This window comes from Dromaius novaehollandiae, chromosome 1 (assembly GCF_036370855.1).
Source record: "Dromaius novaehollandiae isolate bDroNov1 chromosome 1, bDroNov1.hap1, whole genome shotgun sequence".
Classification (NCBI taxonomy): domain Eukaryota; kingdom Metazoa; phylum Chordata; class Aves; order Casuariiformes; family Dromaiidae; genus Dromaius; species Dromaius novaehollandiae.
Genome location: NC_088098.1, coordinates 200924593 through 200946171, shown reverse-complemented (window position 1 = coordinate 200946171; position 21579 = coordinate 200924593). Strand labels below are relative to the sequence as shown.

Below are 21579 nucleotides of genomic sequence, written 5' to 3'. Positions count from 1 at the left end.
TCAAACGTGCCGTCAGCAGCTATTGCTTTACACTATTCCTGCTGGATAGGCGGGGGAAGAACAAGATAAAACTAGGGATTTTAGTTCGTCTGTGGGAATATAAGGGGCATCCTTATATGGCTGGCTGAAGTCGGTTTGTATTGGGCATTAGGCTCATGTACCATGTTGGTTTAGAGTACAGCGTTCGCCGATTTAAGCTGTTAGTAGTAACTGCTGTTTCTAATCGTTAAATCTCTAAATCAGTATTTCCTAATGAAAAATTTCCCAAACATTATATTTACACTTAAGTTACTGCAAGTATTAATACAATTGTAAAAGCTTTTGTTAAAGCATTTTTTGAAGAAAATTGAATTTTCTGGGAACATTTTCTGGGAAATTTGCCAAATTTTAATTGAAAATATGAATTTAAAAATCTATTTTAAAAAGCCTAAATCAACCTTTGATTTTTTTTTTTTTTTTTTTTTTTTTTGCTATATTGTTTCAAATACAAGCATGGAAACTGAAAATGCCGTCTCATTTCAGTTATGTTGTTTGGAGGGAGTAGTTTGGGGGGTTACGGTCTGATTTGGGGGAGATGGGTATAAATTCCCGTTCTTCCTTACAGCATATGAAAGCCAGGTCTGTATCACCCAGCAGCCCCGCCAGCGGCAGCGTGCTCGTGTGCCGGGGCTCACTGCCTTCCCCTGCTGTTATCTGGCCACGTGACAGAAGTCAAAGTAATAAAACAGATACACAGGCATTTCAGCTAGATTGAAAGATGCAAAAAGCAATTCATTTGAGTCTTGCAAAAGCAGCAAGAGGAATAGGAATTCACTGGGGGGGGAATGGGTGTAGGTTTGTGTCTTCCTCTCATGGCAAGACATAGTTAATAGCTTCCAAGGACTTACTTTGAAGGAAGCGGGAAGAATGGCTTGAATGAGATGGACCCAAATCAAAACTTGCATCTATATTAATAGAGTGTAGGATTCACCAATGGAATGACAGTTCTCATATTTGTATTTTTGTCACATATTTATTTTAGGCATCATCCTGAATCCATGTCAAGGTCCACTGACATATTACTGAATCAGTTTTGTCAAGTTGTCTGTCACTATATAAGGCAGCAAATATTGGGTAAAGCTAATATCAATATCCTGATATACCGTAATCAATTAAGACAACGTAATAGCCACCACCACCTCAGCCTGAAAGCAGTTCTCATTTAGACATTCAAAGTTCATCTGCTTCTATTGCTTTAGCCTTCTGAATTGTAATTTTGTTTCTTTTATCTTGACATAAATTTGCCTTGTTTAAATTGTTTGATTACATGATGATATTGATTACCACAGTTGTTAAAAAGAGTAATTGATTTGTTTCTGCAGCGAACCTGAGGAGAGGAGTGGAGGAAAGAAAAGAAGCTGTAGTAGCAGTGAAGCAGCAGGAGAAATGCCACTGAAAAGAAAGAAGGCTAAATTGAGCCGCGAGGAGGACTCCTTTATGCCGTTAGATACTGGGCTTTCCCTGGCGGAGGATGAAGCGCTTGTACTACATCTGCTCAACAGTAATAGCTAATAATTTTCCTGCAGGTTTTCTTTTCTGGGACATCTTCACTCTTTTGTCAGTAATCTGCGCACGATCAATTTGGCATCTAGGCAGATGGGTACCAGCAGACGTAGATACAGGAGCTCCATGGACAACGAGCTTGTCTCTGATCAGCTCGTAGGTTATAGACAAGGTTTTGCTGTTCCGCGAATATATCGGGATATTTAGTTTTGATTTCTAAGGATTTCTAAACCAACTTTCCAAACTAAATCCCCAGGTGACATTTTGCAGTAGCACATTTATAATTGAAGCCCTCCAGGTTTTGAAGAAATCATCATTTAAAAAATTTTAATCTTGCTTTAAATAAAAACAGGATGCGCCTTTCTTGGCTGTGTCAGGTTTGTTATCTTAGAAGATAAATGTGTACTAGAATTATCAAAGAAGAAATACTGTTGGCAGCTCAAATCATACTACTTAAAAATAAAATATGTTTTTTTCTTCTGTGTATCATGCACATGTTTAAAATATTTTATTAAAATTCCTGAAGCTTTGGTATAAACTTTGTCTCTTTCAGCTTTGTTATGAAAGCAGTTATTTTTCCAGCCAGTTATCATTTCTCTTGTGATTCTGTCACCTGTGTTAGGCAATCCAGAAACCACTTTCATAAGCTAAAACTTTGATTCTTGGGTTTCAATTTTGAAACTCATATAAATGAGTATGCAGTGATGCCACAAATAGTACAGCATAATACCGTCTGATAAAATTGGTTACAAGGTACAGATTGTGTGGTAGGAGCCCCTAAAAGACTGGAAACCAGAATTTGCTGTTATGACCAAATATAACAAAGAAGAGTATTTACCTTTGTTTTCTTGCATATTTTGAAGTTGCATCCCATGAAATCATGTAGTTTCTTGCAGATTTTTGTGCATGCTTTCCCATAACCTCTGCACCACGATAACAGCAATGAGACATACATGTGCTGGCCCTTTCCTGCAGGTGTTCTGAAGTCTCTGGAGGCTTTCTGCTTTGCAAGTTGAAAAACAGAAAAAATGGAGCTGTGAGGAGACCACGAAACTCATTTCCAACATGTGGCATGGGGCAACATATGCACCTGGATTTCTTTAAAGAAATCTGGCCTGCGTAATTCAGCCATTTATGTGTGTTGCTTACTGAAATTTAAAAGTGATGATTTAATCTGTTTTTTCAGTTCTGATTGGATCTTAAAATGTTTGCCTCTCTAAATGCTTCAGCAATGTGGAATTAGTGTCAGATTCTATTGTGTGCCTTTTGCGTCAGAATAATGGAGGCTGCTGGTTTTATCACTCTGGCTCCTACTTACATAAGGATGCTCTGGAGCAAGGCACTGTCTGACACCCCAGGAAACCTCAGCAATATTGGCCCATCATTCAGAAGAAAGTATGGTAAACCCTTGCAGACCATATGGAGAATGATCAAAACTGCTGAGAGTTTTACAAAGTTAATAAATGAGCTATATAAAAGGAAGGCTGCTGTGTGAGATAACAAAGGAGAGCAGGAAAATCCAATGTTTTGCTTGTTGACACAGTTTTGTTGGCAGCAAACAGACATGCAAAGTCATGATTGTCTGTTTGCAGCAGACTTGTATCTTAGAAGTTTACGTGGTAAATTACCGTACAGAAAGTAAAACACTGAATAGATATAAATGCCCATGGGCTTTTACCCATTGCCATCGCTGTTCTTTAGTGAATCAAAAAGTATACATTTTCTCAAAAAAGCTGTGTACCAGTGGTCTTCCTTAATGAAGAAGGCTCTGGTGCGATGCTGTTGTGACTGTACTTACCCTTCATCATCGGAACAGCTGCAATGACTGTGATGAGCGATGTCACCAAACGACTCCGCACCAAAATAAAGTTGGCCCTGGCTCAAGATTTGTGGACGAAGGTGACAAACTCACCGAATCAAGGTGGGGTGCATCAACAGCAGGAAGCTTTTCAAAGGTGAGTTGGATGAGGTTGATAAAACAGTGGCGTGGAGCCTAGCTTGTTCAGTTGAACTCTTAGATTCAGAGTGTACTTGGTGTGGTAGTGAGATGGTTTGCCTGTCACCTGAGTGTGCCAACTCAAGTGTTTGCTCTGAGAAGGTTTAATATAGTTACTTGGAGGAAAGAAAGTGTAGTGAGCAAAGATTTACCATTTTGTGCTGGAACATCCACATTCATTTTCTTGCTATGCATGGGAGAGACAGAAATGTTCTTACTCAGTAAACAGAGTAAAAAATAGATTTACATAGATTGGAAGGACTGAACTGCACTTTTATTTTTGCAATGCTTTTATTATCTGCATAAAACTATTTTCCAGTTGCTCTTACATTTGTATTTCTAGATAAGGTAGTTTCCAATGCATTTGTGTTATCTGATGTAGAGTGATACTTTCTTAAATCCTAAGTTTTTCCAGTTACTTGAAATGTACCTGTCCTTGAAGAAAAATGTGTATCTAGAGTACCTACAGGAATGGAGCCCTGTGAAAAAACTGGGGGGGAAGGAGCTTGAGGCAGATGCTTCATGCTATGAGTGTGCCTAAAATTTGAGAAATACTAAATGCACTGAAAAGAGAGAGAAAACAACACAGGATTCAGCATTCAGTGGCTGTGGTTCTGAGTTATCATTCCTTTCCATTTGTAGATCTGGATTAAGAGGTTCCTTCCCAGCTCTGCTTCTAGCTGTGTTTCTGGAGTGAGAAAAAATTACGCGTGCTCATAAATTACCTGTGCTTTTACAGGAGTAGCCTCCCGCTTGGCCTCTGAACGGCAGGGGACACAGGGGAAGGACAGCTTCTCCTTTGGGAGTGGTAACAAGGTCCGGGTTTGGAAATGGCCATTGGCCTGGAGAAACTGCCTTAAATCATCAAGCAGAAAACCTTGTCTGAAATAATGGATTTTCATGATATTTTGCATTTGTACTTATGTATTAATAGTGATTGATTTCCTTCTGCTGCAAGAATGGTTCCAGTGTGTTGATTTATTCCTAGACTTATTCCAGACTACATCTAGTACATTTAAACTAATTCTGAGGACTTATATTACGCACGTATGCAGCAGTATACTGTAGCAGGCATTTATTCAGAGTCTTAAATTTTCTGATTGTTCTGTAGAAAATAATCTAGTCCTTTGTTTACTGAATAATTTATTACTCACAATTTGTTTCAAGCCTCTTTTAGATGGAAAGTAGAAATCAGTTAAAAGACCATATGACAGCATTTAAAAGCTGTTTTTTAAAATTAGTTTAATAGCGTGACACTAAATGAGATTGCTATACAGAAGGTATCCAACTTGCAGTATTTCCATGAGGCATTTAAATGCATTGTTGCAACGATGCTTCCCTGCCTCAGCACTATAGAAATTTCTGTTAGGTATTCATCTGCACTTTGTGAAGAGCTTATTGCTGCAGCATATTAAGTTGTATGAAGAGTGTAAGAAATTTAGGCTCTAACATAGGTGTTTGCAAATAAATATTTAACATTTTTAAATGAGTTTATTTTCCTTTAAACATGAATAGAAATAATAATTTTTATTCTTCCTGCAACTGACTGAATCCAACTAGAATATTGACTGCTGTGTCCTGCTCTCTGGCCAGGCTCTGGAAGAGAGGGAAATGCCTGAAGCGAAGCATTAAAAACCAGAGAGCTGTGGTAGGGAACATTCAATTCAGAATATATAAAACAGTACAAGGTCTGAAGATAGGAACCTACAGGGTGAGTTCGCTATATTCTGGGATATATATGATAAAATCCGATATAAAACACAAGAAGAAATTGAGTCTTAGTAAAGGTTGGAAATGGGTATTTTTTTCTTATCATGCTACTCTTTAGTTTGACCCGACTGATGCTCATTCCTTGTGAGAGGCTGATTACGCCTTGCAGCAGGAATGGTAAGCCAGGGTGGGCCCTTGCTGCAGAAATGGCCACTGCTGTTCAGTGTGTTGCTGTTTTTATGCTGGTTTACTGCCCCAGCAGAAACCTTCCTCCAAAGCAGTAACCTGAGCCTTGAAAGCACAATTTAGATTCAGCTGGTTGATTCTGTGCTGAAAGAGGTAGGTGCTTACCCCTCCGCTCGGCTCACTGCGCAGGGGCTGCTCGAAGGACAGCGGCGTCTTCTACTGCAGCCGATTTGCTGCTGCTTTGATGGGGACCGTGGCAGAGCATAGCCAAACCTTGAGCCTGCATGCTGGAGCACATCCTAACTCCAAGAGACCTAAAATTTCCAATCAATAGTTTTAATAAGAAAAGGCTATTACACTATCTTTTTGATAATATTTCATTAGATTTCTTGGTTTTATTGCTCTCTTTCTGCTCCGGTGTTTGCAGCTTCTCTGAATTTACTCTCATCCTTTCAGATTAATTATTTATTCTCAGAAGGATCTGCAAGTTTTATCTTTAAAAATTGTAACTAGATGCCAGCCAACTGCAGTGTCTTTCTCTTTGTAAATCATAAAATTTGCTGTAAAGGCTTACTCCCCAAACTTCCAAGGCAAAGGAGTCAGTTAATAACAACAGATTAGCAAGCCTAATGCAAAAAAAGAATCTTTTCAGGCCTGTTAGGAGATAGTGGTATGACTGAATCAGTAGGGAGAAGTTGATTTGCTCCAAGAATTCGCAGTGCGTTGCCTGTTTATGTTCACGCCTGGCTGGAAGCCATTTTTGGCAAAGACTATTCATCAGATCCAGTCACGTTAAAATGAAATTGCTTAAATTACACAGGGCTATCAGATAACACATCACCCAGGAGTGGAATCTCTTCAGTAGATGCTATCTGTTGGTTTTGCACATCATCTAAGGTTTGCTTTATCCATAAAATACAGATAAGTTTAATGAAACCAAATTAGTTTTGCTGAGCAGTATTTGAAAACCTTTTGAGTTGAGAAGTAGCCTTGGTGAGATTTCAGCTGTGTTTAAAAGGAAACCAATGAGCATCGTCCTCCTAGTCACGTATGGGCTTCTGAAGTAAGGTAACGTTCCTGGCTATGGTCTTCCCAGGGCTACAGAAGGTGTCCTGGCCCTCCTCCTTTTTTCCATGCACAGCTTATCGTTCACATGCTAAACTTCAGCTGTTACCGAAAGCCTGTGTATAAGTACAAGCTGTAAATTGTACACTGATGAAAAGGCAGCTGACGGTATCAGTGTTGATGTGTTTTCTCTTATCACATCTAGGGTGAAATGGAACTTAGCTCATATTTTTGCGAGTTCATCACATATATTCGTAAAGAAGTGAAACAGTTCGTCTGAGCAGTGCCTTTTAATGGCCACCAATTGCATTTGATCATACTGAAATGCAGCTTGTTTTTATTCCAGAAAGTTAGTGAAAGTTAATATAGTTTAGGAACTAATTTAAGCTTATTAGTCACCACAAATATCCTACGAATTGCATTTGAACAGGATGATAGTTTTTTGATACCACTGCCCTGAGCACAGTTTTTATTTAACAGAAGATGTTACCAGACCTTAATGGAAAACGTTAGGTTTTGATTTTGTTTTTGAAAGAACTTCGTGTTCCCTTCTTACAAGTGGCATATTAATGTGTGAATACTTTCTCCTAGCAAATGAGGCTATTCCAGCAAACGCTCAGTTGCACTGAAAGATTTGCTAATGTACTTCAGGTTGATGCACTGCCTTGTCAATGGAAGGGCTGCTCCCAGGCGGGCAAGTGTGCCTTGCCTTGGGGCTCGCCCTGCATCCGGCGGCAGCAGCGGTGTGAGCTCTGCCCTGGGTTCCCACCACAGGCTGAGGCAGTGCTTAAAGTCTTGCAGTTACCTCTGTCCTCTCCTAAGTATCTTCTTTTAAGAGTAAAATGAGAGGTGGAAAAAAAAATTCTTAAACCATCCATAGAGCCATGAAAAATTTGCAATGTATATAAAGAACATGTCTTTTCTGACTAGGGTGGTAAAAGCTATATGAGACTTAAGTTAAAAGTCAGTTTTAAGAATGAAAAGCAAGTTTGCTCTTTAGTTATAATTGTGTTGTAGTTGGGTATCAGGGCTGTGCCTGTATCCACACCCAGTGTGCTTAAATCATTAGTTTGTTGGGCAGTGCAGGACCTCCCCAGGCAGTCAAGACTGACTTGAGACACGGGACCTGCTTGAAACAGGGCAGTTGACTGAACATTCACAATTAATTATTTGACTGACTGAATTTTGGACAGTTTAGAGATTTTCCTTGAGGCAACTCCTGCTGTGTCTGGTCCAATTTGTATGCCAAAATGTGTTGATTAACATCCTGGGTGCAGTGTCCCAGGGGCTTGCCTAGGTCATTGTGCATAGCTAAGACATGAGTCAGTAGAACTGTTCCTGCAGAAATGGTCACACAGGACAGTCTTTTGTATGTAGTTGAGGTATTTAAGAGATGTTTTGTGTATAGTTAAGGTACATTAACAGCAGCATATTATGCATGTGGTGGGATGGTCATGTAGGACCATGACCAGCTGGACTGCAAGAACTGAGCAAAACAGTGGTTCAGTGAGTCTCTGTGGATCAAGCTGAAGGTGCTGCTGCAAGGAGCCTTTCAGTGGAGACTCACATTGCCACCGGGCAATGACTCATCATTCAGTCTGAGAGATTTGAGTCCCCAGGTGAGCCTTACCCTATGCCAAGACCCCAAGAAATTATTTTTTTTTCCTTTTGACAAACACACTGTCTCAGTGTCTGTGCAACATTAAGTATTGTTTTTGCCTACGGTGGTCATTAATGAGTGCAGAGAAAGTGGTCAAGAGAATACTAGGAATTCAGTAAGTGATTTAGTGCCATCCTACACAATATTGCACACTCCAATGACTGCAAGTCAGCTTGTGAATGGATCCTGTTTCCCAAAGGGAAGCCAGAGCGCCTGCTCACAATTCCCAAGTTGTGGTAACACCTTCCTAGAGGGGTGCTGTTAAACCTGCCCTTAGCATTTAAGACCTGCAGGGGTGCTTGTGTGATGGAGAGGCCTGGGGTGCAGTTAAGAAAATACGGGAAATCACCAGTGAGGTTAGTGTGAGTGGTAAACAACCCATTCCAACCCATCCCATCCCATCCCACTCACCCCACCCCACTCTAGCAGTGTCTAAAACAAACACAGTGGCACACATGAGCCTCTTTCCCTCTAAATGATCTTTGCCTTTATCTGACTACGTTCAGGATTTTCCTCTGCGAGTCTCTCCATCCCACATCAGGAACATACAAATGCCTGACAGGCCAGCAGGGAGCTATCAAGCTCTGTGCCTTTGACACCCCCTTGCAAAAACTCTTCCCTATCATGGGGGGAAATAATCCCTCGTAGAGGCTCGAATCTCTGGCTGATGCACCTTGGCAAACCTGGGTGCTGCGGCATATGGCAGCAACAGCCTGTCCGTCTGCCTTGCCGTGGTACAGATGTCAGCAAGGGGCAGATGTGCCAGTGCTTCACCCTCTGAGATCTGCCGCGGCAGCTTTCATCTTTCCCTAAATATTACGTGATGTCAGCTGTCAGGGACTGGTCAGTTCCTGGAGCCAGGAACTTTCTTTCATGCCTGCATCCTTACCAACAGCTTTTTCTTCAAACCCCAGAGATTTGTTTTCCTCAGATTACACCTGGCAGAAGTTTGGTGGAGGGGATCACAAGAGTAGGCATGCAGGGGGGATCCATCATGACTTTCCGTCATGTTATATGTCTTGTCTGGTGCCTGCCGCTGGCCTTGGGGGTGGCAGATCCTGGGCTGGATGCTCCCTGACCCACGCAGCTGTTCTGGTGTGCCATGTAGAGAGTTCTCCCGAGTAGGGAAGCAAATGTGCTTGGTAGGATGAAGAGCTTGCATTTCTTACATATATTTAAGAGTGTGCTAATCTAGTTCCTTGTCTAGTGACTAATTAGGCCTATTTACTCTTTTTGCCTCTTCTTGTAGATGCTGATACATTTTAGCAAACTGATGTGCTTCTTCAGCACCTAATTTCAGCCTAAGTGATACCAAGCTGTTAATGACACAGAATTGCCTGCATAAGAGAGCAACTCTCCTCAAGGATCTTGCTAAATAAAATCAAGGAAGGGTAAAATTCTGCATTAAGCTGTCTTTTTTTTTCCACTGAATTTACCCCACTAAGTATCTGAGGTACTTGTTTCTATCCTCCATTTTATATGGGGGAAACGAAGGAAGGGAACGCAGGACTTGGCTGCTTTCAGCCTGCCGCAAGCCCTTGCTGTCCCCCGAGGCTTCCGTGGTCCCACCACACCATGGACTGGATAGTAGCACGGCTCTCCTGAAGAAGGGCTTCAGGAAGACACTTAAAAATCCTTGCTTGCATTAAAGCAGTGGTGTGGAGTCTGCATAGAGACAAACTGAACAGAAAAATAGCGTTGGGAGCCTCCTGGCAGGACGGCAAGGGAGTAAGAAAACGCCAAGGAGAGTGGAGCCCGAAAAGGCTGGAGGGGGCTGAGGCTGGTGCCTCCCCTGCCTCCGAAAGCCTGTCTGGATTCGCCTCAGCGCTCACTGGCGCGGCTTTGGCTGCGGCAGCCTGCGGGCCATGCGCGATGCCCGCGGGTGCTCGCGGCCCCAGGGCCAGCGCTGAGCTCGGGGCTTGGCTCTTCACCGAACGTGAAGACAGGGCTAAAATCCCGCAGCTGCTTCAAGATTGTTCCTTAGCATTAAAAGAAAAACAGCTACTGAGGCCATGGGAAATACTGCTGTTAGAGACACCTGCAGAAAGTGCAGGCAAAGGAGCAAAGCCATCTCAGACAGATAAGGCAGAGCTGCCTGTTTCGGCTTTGTAAGCGAAGTGTGACGCGAGCTTGTAACTCCAGGCTTCGTGTCAGGATTCATGGCTATGTTAGAGGGAATTAGGCTACTGCTCGCTGCAGCCTGGCCCTGAGTGACACTGGGAATGCCACAGAGCGGGGGGTGGCCGCCTTTAAATGTGTTTGCAGCTTCCCTCTCTGGACAGCCAGCTGCTTCCCGCTCCAGAGCGATCGCTCCCGTCCTGCGGGCGCATCCGTGTGCCGCCCGTGTTGGCGCCCGGAGGTGCTCGGTTGCCCTCCTGGGCTGACAGTTAACGAAAAACACAGTTGTTGGCTTTCTTTTGAAATTTGATAGCATCCTTCCGTTTATTTGATGTGTGATTGATTAAGCTATGCTGATTTGCAAGATCATGTTAAAGATGAGCTCTTCCATTGCATGAACTACTCAGGGAATTATGCTGAATGTTCAAAATACAACACCCTCTGTGGCTTTATAAGGTCTTAGACATCTAACAAAAGTTCTCATTTGAATTTCTTGTGGATAATATCCCACCTAAATATTCTCCTCTATGTTGTAAATATTCTCCCCTTCTGCTCCTGACTGTCTGCACAGGCACTAAAATTTTCTTTCTGTCAGTGAAGCCATAAAACATTAAGAGGGGCAATTTTTCTTAACTAACTGAAAATATGGGCTTGCCTATTTAGCTCTGTAGAGATTTCAGCATCCATTCTGTGTTCAGTCAATATTGGGGCTGCAGCAGCCACAGCTTCCGCAGGAACAAGGGACACCAAAAACCCTATGCTGGTTTTTTTACTAGAGAGATGCAAAGCTCAGCATAGCTCCTCTCCCTGCTCCTCTGTGGTAACTCATCTAAAACTCACACCACGCTCATCAGGGCCTTCAGACCCCAATCACCCCATTTTTCTAGCCTGTTGTATATTATCACCCATTATTGCCAATTTTACAGGTAATATCTGTTCTGGAATGGTCCAGCAAAACCTCTGCTGTGCTCACCCAGAAGGGATTCAGGGCAGGTCCTTGGGCCAGCAAGTATTCGTGTTGGCCAGTCTGCCTCTGGCTGTGGTGGCTGTCCAGTGTGTTACGATGATCTCTGTAATGCAGGTTTTGTTCCTAAAAGATGTCTAAACTTCTGCTATGGCTTTGCAGTGGCAGGACCTCCACAGGATCTCTAGGCAAGCAGGGCCAGTGGACAGATTTTTCCCCTCTCCAGCATCCCTTTACAGCTGCCTTGGCTTCTCTTGGCCCTTGGGGTTTGCTCCTTGACCGGCTGTCCGTGTCCTCCTCGAAGGGCAGCCCGCAAGGCAGGGCCGAGCAGCCCCTCTGGGGATCGCTGGGGTTGTACAGAGCAGATGGGGACTCTGCAGACCTCCAGCCAGGCTCCCGGATATACCTGCCAGCAAGAGGATGGTCTTCTCTGAAATGCAGATATGCCGATTCCTAGATCAGCTGATGATCTGTTATAACTTCCCCATCTTCTTGTAGGACTACCTGGTCAGTTGTTCCCTATGCTGCTGAACTGCAGCCCATTTAATCTTACTTTCTAAAATGCTTGTGTTTCTCCCTCTTGGTTGTCATCTGTAAATTCACTACACACATTCCCCATTCAATCATCCAGGTTAGAAATGAACACCTTAAGTGGTTTTAAATGCAAACCAGCCCACTGTGGAGCCTCAATCTGTACATCCTTCTGTTTTGATACTGAGCCACGAGCCACGATAGTGGCTCCTTGCATATGGTTTTCCATCCAGCTTTGGAACTGGTAGAGGCTTCAAGTCTACTGGCAAAATACCAGTGATAAATGAGTCAGCAACAGCTATGTTTTTATGTCTTCATCTTCGTCAGGGTTTGGGCATGTAAGTTACCACAAGGAACACTGTGAATTGTTACTTGTGGGTATAAATGCAAGGTAGCATGCTCTCTTCCCACCAAAGGCAAGGCTACTCCACGTTAGTCCTTGTGTACTTCAGGGCCAGAGTATGTGTACGGGCACTTATTGTGGCCCAGCTGCAAAGTGCTAACTGGCTAACCATGAAGAGTGTCTTTGGTTGTCCATGCATTTATTTTATAACTATATAAAACTTTGCAGCGTCATTGTCGTTCATATGCGCTTTAAGTGAGGAATGTGTCGCCTCTGCACTGCTGGCTCTCACCGTTGCCCATTATATGTGGTCTGAAACGTGTCTTTAAAGTTCGCTGGAGCAGAGACTAATGAGTGAACGTGAAGGAATAGATATGCTCCTTAAAGCATGGCATCCCATCCAGCATGGCCACTGCTCTTTCGGGAGTCTCTCCTCTGCCATGAGGCTTGTTGACCAGCTTGAATTTTATGTTGCAGGTCCAGAGAGTGCAGTAGCATAGGGTGCTGCTTGCCTGGAGAGCAGCACCCTATGTCAATGCAAAGTTTATTGGCCAAGCATGGATAAAATTATATGAGTTCTTAAGAGGCTGGTGTTGTGCTCAGTATAAGAGAGACTGCAGTGAACATAAATGTACATTGATCAATTCTCCTTGGAGTGAGAGTGAAGAATTTTCGCTTTACTGGAAATAGTTGCATTGAGTTGCCACATCATTAAGAAAACCATGATCTTGATCAGATTAATGGGTGATTAGCCTATAAAGAGCAATTTTAGTATTATGAATGAACATTAATAAAAATCTGTCTAGTATGGCTCATTTCAATTAAAAATAGGTGTTTCAGCTGCCATTTGCCAGTCTGGGATTCAGCTGCAGCTAATTAAAATGCACATATTCTGCTGAGGATTTTAAGGATCTTGTTTTGTAACATTCCTGGGAGGTGGTAAATATTATAGTCATTTTATGAGCAGAGTTATTCACCCCAGGTCATCACTGAGGCAGTGGCAGAGCTGGAAGAGAATCTGAGTGCCTTGGCGCATTGGTCCTTTAGCAGCAAATTCAGTCAGTGCCTCTGCCTTCCTTTCCCCCAAAGACATACCATGTTTGGTGTGTACCTGAATATAGTCTCTCACCAATTCCCTCTTGTTCACGTCAGTGCAATAAAAACTGCTGGCACTGGGTCCAGCCTATAAGCCTCTTCTGGTAATTGCAGGATCACCAAGGCTCTGTATGTGTTTATTATAGTGCCTTAAGTACAGCTCAAAGCACCGGAAAGTCTCAGGCTCAACTCTTTGCAATGCTTGGCACTTTCTGTGCATTGAGGGCAACAGTAAAAATCTTGCAGATTCATTAAGAGCAGAGCTAGGCTCAGGGCTGACATTTCTGAAATTTTGACCCCAGCTCAAGAGAAATGATCCTCCAGCTCGTGAATTCAAGCACCTATATTTAGGCATAGCATTGTAAAACAGGAACCAGAGAGGCTGTGTCAACTGTAGCTTTTGGGGAAATGTCTTTGTTTCCTGAGCAGTGACTCAGTGGTAACAGCAATGGTGGGAAGGCTTGAATGCACAGGAGAGCTGTGCTTAAGCAGCTGAGGTCACCTTGTACGTCGGTGTAGGTTTTCTTAAACGGTCTGTGTAGCTACTTCCTGCGTGGGAGCGAAGGAAACATCAGCTGGTATGAAGACTTTGGGAGATGATGTTTCTTGCAAAAACAAAGGCAAAAGAGTGAGCCTTGTCAAGAAAAAGCAGCTAACTGTGACCCAGTAGAGCCTGTGTGTGGGGTTGGAAGCCAGGCACAGTCCTGAGGGGGCCCGTGGCCCTTACAGTAAGACCAGTAGCGCGTGATGCTCGAGCACCTGGCAAGGCTGGGCTGCAGCCTTTTACAGCCCTCTGGGACACGGCCTGTGGCGTGCCAGGAAAGGCTGCACTTGACACATGGGGAAAGGACATTTTTGTTTTAGACCACTTTGAAAATTTTTCTCCATGGCTTACAAAGAATAATCTATCTAACAAAACCAAATTTTTGTTTAACATGTTGATTGAACAGCAGCATCAGCCTGGTGACAACGGGTTGTACAAGGGCAATTGGAAAGAAAACCCGTGTGCTGTGTAAACTGGTCCTTTACGAGCTAAGCAGACTCAAGTCAAGGTGTTTGCTGCAACACTTCCAAGTTAATTCTAACTTTTCAAGAATTCAGCAAGAATCAGCCACTGTCAAAAATAAATCCATAAATTAGCAGGGAGATCATTGATTTCTTTCTCTTAGCTTGATTGGTAGGCTTACTGAAACACTTTCTGAATTTGCTAAGGAAATGATTTTTAAAGGAGGGAAAAGTACTCAGCTGTGTTCTGGCACACTTTGATCATAAACTGTACAAAAATGAAACTGCAGAGGTGACTGGTTAATTTTGCCAACCTGTATCTTTTGTTTAAGAGCAGTTTCTGTATCTGTCGTTCTTTCAGGAATTTGCACTTGATAAATATGCAATTCAACTGCAGAACGAATTACACTGAGTCAGGAAAGGGTTATAATTCAATGTAATGTTAAAAATGAGAATGCATTCAAAGGTGCCCTATAGTCAGGAGGGGAAACAAAGTTCCTTTGTCTATGAAGCTGATTTGATCATGATCTGAAAATATTCAACCTTGCTCTGGAGCTATTGTAGATGGTAGTGATAGTAACATGTGTTAGCCAGGGATCTGACCCCGAGCTTGCTCCGGGTCCATTTTGCTTTCTTGCCTGAAGCTAATGGCAGGTTTGCCATTGCAGTTGGTGGCTGTAGAGACAAGGATGTAACTCACTCTTGGAATGAGACCAGGGATTCGTATTGCATCTGCAAAATCTGAGCTCAGAACCCATCCTAAACCCTGAGCTGGTGCTGGTGTGAATTATTATTTATTAAGCTTGAGGAAGCCTCGGCCAAAGAGAAGATGCAGGCACAGACAGGCTGTCCCTGGGCTCGTCCTCCACCAGAAGACGTTAGCAGGGCAGGCGGGACTGGCAGTCTCAGCCCAAGAGGAGACTACTTCCAGCCTCTCTCTGCTGAGCAGCGCAGGAGAAAGGGCTATCTGGAGATTTGCAAGGGGCGAAACCCTGGTCAGCTGGACCTAGACACTTCTGCTTTATGCCTTTTCTGTCCAGAAATTTATCTGGAAACCATCAACATAGCCCCAAAGGAGTCGTGTCAGTTTAGGGCAGCTGTGGGTTTGTCTGCTGAGAATATTAACGTGAAACATTGGCAAAAAAATGGAGACTCCAGTGCAGGAGATAAGGAACTGGAAATCAGATTTAATAGGCATCACGGAGAAGGTGGGGAAGGGGCGAAAGCAATGCCCTATAAGTGAATGTTGGGCTTTGAATATTTTGAATCTCTCTGATTCCTGGTGATGTTATTGCCCTGCCAGTAAGCTTGCTGCTGCTTCTCAGTGTATACTCCAGCACTTTATACTAATGATCATTTATTGCGAGCAGTAATGCAAATGTGTTCTCACCAGTGTTACTAGAAATCTGCTGTTGTCTCAGCTCTATTTCTGGTTTGACAAGTGCTTCATTGCAGGCGATAACAGTCTCTGATACAGCCAAGACGTTCTTGTAGCATTTTGTACCTTTGGCAGTTTAGCTGTGTGACTCGCAAACCATTTTTAGGGCAGAGATTTTTCCAGGATTTTCCTTTAGAGTGTGTAGAAGCATTTCCATGAGATGTTTTCATGCAGCAATAACCTCCATTTTGATCCCTACTCCCATGTTTCTCGTGGTATCCTGAATAAGCTCTCGCTTTTAAAGCAAGACTCTCCTGCAGCAGAGCTTACCCCACTTCCCAGGAGACACGTGTCCTCCAGAGTTGCATAGCAAAGTTCATGTTATTCCTGGATCATGAAACAGGCCCAAACGAACCTCCAAACAAAACACTGATACAGCAAGCCTGGCTTCAAGGAATTTCAGACATTGGCTAAATGGCCATGAAAGAGATGGGGTTTTTTTGGGACTTCCAGAGAAGTGAATATTATTAACCACTTTCTTATAGGAAATATAGCAGAGGGAATAGGCACAAATGCAAATTTTTACTATTTTTATTTTTTCTGGCATCAAATGCACATTTCCTTGGCAGCAAGATAGTCTAGGAGATAGCTCCTCAGAAACAGCTTTGCCATGTAATGCATGGCATGATGCTCAGAACAATGATTACCTATATTAGTCGTATTGCCACTGCTGTTGAAATGTCATTTCTCTGCAATGAGAAGTACCAGGACAAAGGAATTTTGAACTATTGAAAAATGCTGCTTGAAGGTATACAATTGTTTTTGTTTGCTTTTGGTTTTGGGTCTTTTTCTGGACTGATAACATCTACTTAATGATTGGTGCCATTAAAATAGCCATATTGATTCATTTGCCAGGAAAATAAGTTGGTTGATTTCTCATATCATATAGTCATATTGATCTCCTAGAAGTTGATGGGATGGAGGCTTTCATCATCGGACAGCACATTAACACCTTAATTGATATATTTCTGAAAGCTAATTAGAGGCCAGCTGGATTCCTTGTGAGACTAGTATTTATTTTTGATGTTGACAAAATGCTCCAAAGCACAAGTCATATGGTGTGATTTAACAGTGATTAGAACTTGGCGACAACCACAGACAACTTGAGGAAACTGCCAAGCAGCCAAGGGCTTCCTTGACTAGGAAAAGTGAAGCCCTAGGTGTGTATAATTACTTGGTGCTCCGTCATATATATGTGCATCTCTGTCTTATGTATCAATCAATCAAATATCTGGATAACTGTCATAGCACTTTAATTATTCACTGTCAATCACCCTCTAACCAGCATGGACGTGTGTGTGTGTGCGTGTGCAATGTACAACATTATCTAAAAACTCTTTAGAGAAGAACTTACTAAGATCAAACAGGTAAGTACAGGTGAATAAGAAAACCTGAATTCTGTCCACCTGTGATGTCTTACTGTGCAGCTTCTCTGATACGATCATGTTTCTCACGTTATAAAATATAACACCTACTTTTTTACCATAACTCATGTTTCCCACCTCCTATTGCATATGCTGGATAAAAGGCATGAGCTATTACCTATTAATACAAGGAGCTAGTACTGGTCTTCTCCCACTGTCTCTTCTTTCAGTTCAGACAGACCTTGCTTTGGAGAGTTTCTGTCTTTGATAACGTATCCAACACACCTGGTTTCCTCATCTTAGAGAGAGAGGTTCTCTGAGCCCCACTGTACCTCAGGTAGGGTTTCTTGCTGGTAATGACCCACACCGCAGAAGAAGAGCAGCCCAGTGACTCCCTGCCTTGCTTTCCCACTGAGTGATTTGAGCAGCTTCGCATGTACAGCTGGACTGAGCCCCTCCTGGTTCAGGTGAGGTGAATCCCCCCCCTGCGAACCTAGGTCTGCGCTGGCCCCATCCACACCTGGGCTGGCCATCTTGGGGTCCCATCGCTCATGGGGCAGAGAAACAGGGAATGCTGCAGGGCCCTGGCCCTGGTGCTTCAACCCCCTGTGATTATACAGGGAACCTGGAGTGACCCGCTCAGATGTAGCCATCTACATTTCACCAGATGGAGCCCATAATGAATGTGGTGCTGTGCCTAATCTTTATATATGTGCCTTCCAAGATGCTGTGAAGAAGTGCCTTTCCACAGCTGGTAAATACAGTTCCTTCGGTGCTTCGGATGCCCTGGCAGAGAATGTTCTGCATTTTCAGTTTACTACATTTGGTTTTTGTTTTGTTTCATAGCGGGAAGGTATCCATGCTGATAAGGTCTGAAAATTCCACGTGGGCTTTACCCACAGCATGTGTCCTTTCTCCTGCAAATAACAAAATCAAGCAGCGACCTTGCTCTTTTGTGCTTTTGCAGGATACACTTTCAGCCTCCCATCCACAGACTAAAGCACTTTCTTTTTATTACTGTTGAAGGCTGTGACCGTTTTTCAATTTTCTTTCATTTGTAGCAGGTACCAGCTCTATCTGTTTTTCTGTAATTGATTCCTGTTCTCATTTCTCTCCTCCTGCCTTCGGACGAGCATTGCGCTCTGCAGAGCTCTGTCAATGACTGCAGCCACTGGAGCTCTGCCTTTGCAACAGCTGCCTCTGCCTGACTGCCAGCACTTGCCTGCTGCATCCTGGCCGATGCCCACATGTCCTGGCCTCCACAGCGGCTCCACTCATGTCATTAACTGCACCATCTTGTGGTGGCATTTCCTCATTCATTTTCAGAGCACCGTGTCCTGCTGCTGTACTGCTTTGTCTTCGAGAGTGTGCAAATGGCAGACCTGTGCTCCAGGCAGACTGAAGTGTTTGCAAGTGGCTGACACTGGATGAGTTTCTCCATGCCCAATTTTTTCAATCTGCTTACCCACAGCAGGTAACTTCAGTTCTCCTGTGTGGCCTTCTGCATCTCTTACTGGCTCTAGTAAGATCGTTCATCTGGATTAAGGAGCCGAGCAGGCACCAAAGAAAGTGTTCACCAGCTCCTGGAAGCTCCGTTACCTTCCCATCAGCTGAACAGAGCTTCATTTCTGTGTTGCTTCTGCTGCAGCCCTCTAGATCTTGATGAATCCCGATGGCACCTACAGCAGCTCATGTCAAAGAGGAATTCTGAAGCGGAGCACCCCTGGGAAGTGACATCTCTGACCACCACTGTTGGTCCCCTGCTATGACATGTAGTTGATTCATCCTCTCAAGAGCGAACTGCCTTCTGCTAATACTTGGCCTTTTCTAACTCTTGGATGTAATCTCATCTCCCATGACATTTGCTACAGCTGCAAGAGGGGAGAGAATCTGTATGACATTTACAGAAAGGTTTTCTGTTTCTGCCTGTCTGCAAAAAATCATCAAGAAACAATTTTGTTTCTTTTAGGCTGGTCAAGGTATTTGTTAGCATTTCATATGAAATATAGTTCATGTTTTCTCTTGGCAATGCTCTCTTCTGGTAAATCTTCATGTTGTTGTTGACATTACCTTCCTTTTCCCAGTGGCTTCCCATTTTATACTCAGCATCATCTTGTAGCAATTGATCCCTGACTTTGACTATCTCTTGGTTTATGTTCTTAGTGCAACAGAAACCCACAAGCTGTCTTCCTTCTCAAGACCCTGAGCTGGTTGCTTCTCAGCCTCGGCAGAGGGAAGATGATTCTCAGCTCCTTTTCACAAGGCCCTCTGGGGTCAGGAGCTCCCCTTACATGAGTGGGGCCTGAGCTGCAGCATGCTACCATTGCACAGGCTGCAAGGGTGGGACAGCCTGTCTGCAGGCTGTCAGCCCCCACTCGCTGTGCTCTCACACCCTCCCGACGTGGCGCACTCCCCACCAGGCCCATCTCACCTCACGTGGTGGCTCCTGGCAGCGGCTTGCGCTGGAGAGCCCCAGCCTGCCTGGCCGGATGGGACTCCCAGGAGACCTCTCTCCTGCGAACCTGCAGGTGAGTGGGTTCCTCCAACCTGGTGCCTGGCAGCTGCCTCCGCCATCCTCCTCTGCAACCACCGCCGGCTGCGGGTGCTGGCTGGGTCCCCCAGCTCCAGGTCCTGCCCAGGCCGGTCCCTGGACAGAGCAGGTACAACCGAATCGCACCGTCCCCCTCAATGGGAATCACTTCGGGGGTTCCTGGTGCCCGGGTGCGGCTTCACAGCAAGTGCGACATGCCCCGGGTGCCGGTGGCTGGAAGGGTCCCTGCCTCTTACAGACAGCTTTGACTTCTTAGGTCCTGCCCCTTGTAAATAGCCGAAAGGCTGTTTACTGAAGTGTTAAGCTTAATGGTTCAGATGCGCAACATTACAAATGAGCTGTATGAAAATAGAGTCTGGTGTAAAGATAACATGTTTGTAGAAGTCTGCTCGTAATGAGCGATGGGGCAGGCAGGCAATGCCTGAATAAAGCCTTTGACGCCTGCAGGTCTGCCGGTGTGGTTGAAAGCCTGCAGAAGGTGCCGGCCGTGGTGCAGCTTCGGGCTTTACAGACCAGTTTCATGCATTAGATAATGAGATACCATTGAATTGAAATGGCTTTAGAAACCTCAAAGAGGAGCCAGACTTACATTCTTCTCCTCACAACAGGTAAAATGTATTATACAGTAAGTGTGTTTGATAAAGCTTTAATGTGCAAACCGCATTTCGATGGCATACTGATGGATTTTCAATGCGCTGCTCTCCATGTCACTTGGACTGTTTTAATGGCAAATGGGTTAGAGGACAGGCAATGCAGAGAAAGCGAGCCTTGCCAGAGCCACAAGAATATGCCACCGCCTACATCCCATTGATTTCAGTGAGTGGTAGGTGCTGAGAAACCCTTCTGGATCTGGGCCTACCTCCTTATTCTGAATGAATGAAAGTATTTCTAGTAGCTGATAAGGATTTGTGATACTCTCTCTTAAGTAAAGTGATAGGATATCACCCTCGATAATTCCAGTTATTACCTGTGCTTAAAGCATGTGAATTACGGATTCAATTGCAAGTCCTCTAACACGGTCTCTGGAGTGCTGTCAGTTCCAGAGGGTGATTAGAGGGTTTGGACAAGCAGCTACAGACACTTGATTCATTGGGAAGTGAACTATTTTTTTCCTTAGGAATGGCAGGGTGAGGCAGTAGTAATCTTTTATTAGGAGAGGTAGGGAAGCTGCTTTATTCATTACTTTCTCAGCGCTTTGAACTGCAGCCTTTCAGAAGAAGTGCAGATGAGGTAGAGTAGCAGCTACAACTGCAAATGCAAATAGCAGTGTCCTGATCCTGGGGAAAGAAAACAAAGCAGAACCAAAGGCCATGCCTGAATCAGCACTGCCTGGACGGGATGTAAGCTGCGGTCCTGAACAGTTAGGACAAAGTCTGGGACGTCCATTTAGGTGCCTGTGCGTGATGTGCACCTGGTCCCTCCAGGGCCACCCGGACCACCTCAGCACGGTGTCTTGGCTTGGCTTTCCATGGTTTGGTCCAGGATTGCTGCGTGGCGGGTGTCCACGCTGTGCGAAGGGGCTTGCTCGGTGAGCTCAATGCACCCGGAGAGCGTCAGACCTGCGGGGCGCCTGAGAACCAGTCCGGGAGCTGGAAGCGGATGTGCCTGGGCTTCCTGCGGGTGACGCAGGGCAGCACCGAGATCTGGGCAAACGGCCCGGATTGGGTTAAAGGCTCCTGGGTGAAAAAGGGGATGTGAGGAGGAAGCCTAGACATGTGATAACCCCATTTTACATTTCCTGAACAGTTACTTGAGAGCGTGGAGGCTCCCGAAGACCACCCAGCCCACAGGCTTGTTGTGGACTGGAGAATAGGAGATGCCAGCACAGGGCTGTCTCTTCTGCCCCCCGAGCACGTACTGCGTGATAAGGCATCTGTCCCACATGGGATCTATATGCTGAAGCCCATCTCTGAGGACAGATGTCTAACAAAGATGCTCACACTTGCAAAACAGTGCTGAGAGCTGCAAATCAGGTGGGAGGCAGTGCACGCTGTTCTGTTTTGTTTTGTTT

At 44.3% G+C, this 21579-nt stretch overlaps 1 protein-coding gene across 1 annotated transcript in view; it reads left to right on the top strand.

The window, feature by feature from the left end:
- The window catches only part of DDX10 (DEAD-box helicase 10), a 204606-nt gene extending 202526 nt beyond the window's left edge, over window positions 1-2080 (top strand). Inside the window, exon 18 of the mRNA XM_064505051.1 lies at window positions 1362-2080. Coding sequence (XP_064361121.1) covers window positions 1362-1551 — 190 coding nt within the window. The 3' untranslated portion in view covers window positions 1552-2080. The remainder of the gene's footprint in view (window positions 1-1361) is intronic.
- Window positions 2081-21579: the final 19499 nt, after the last annotated feature.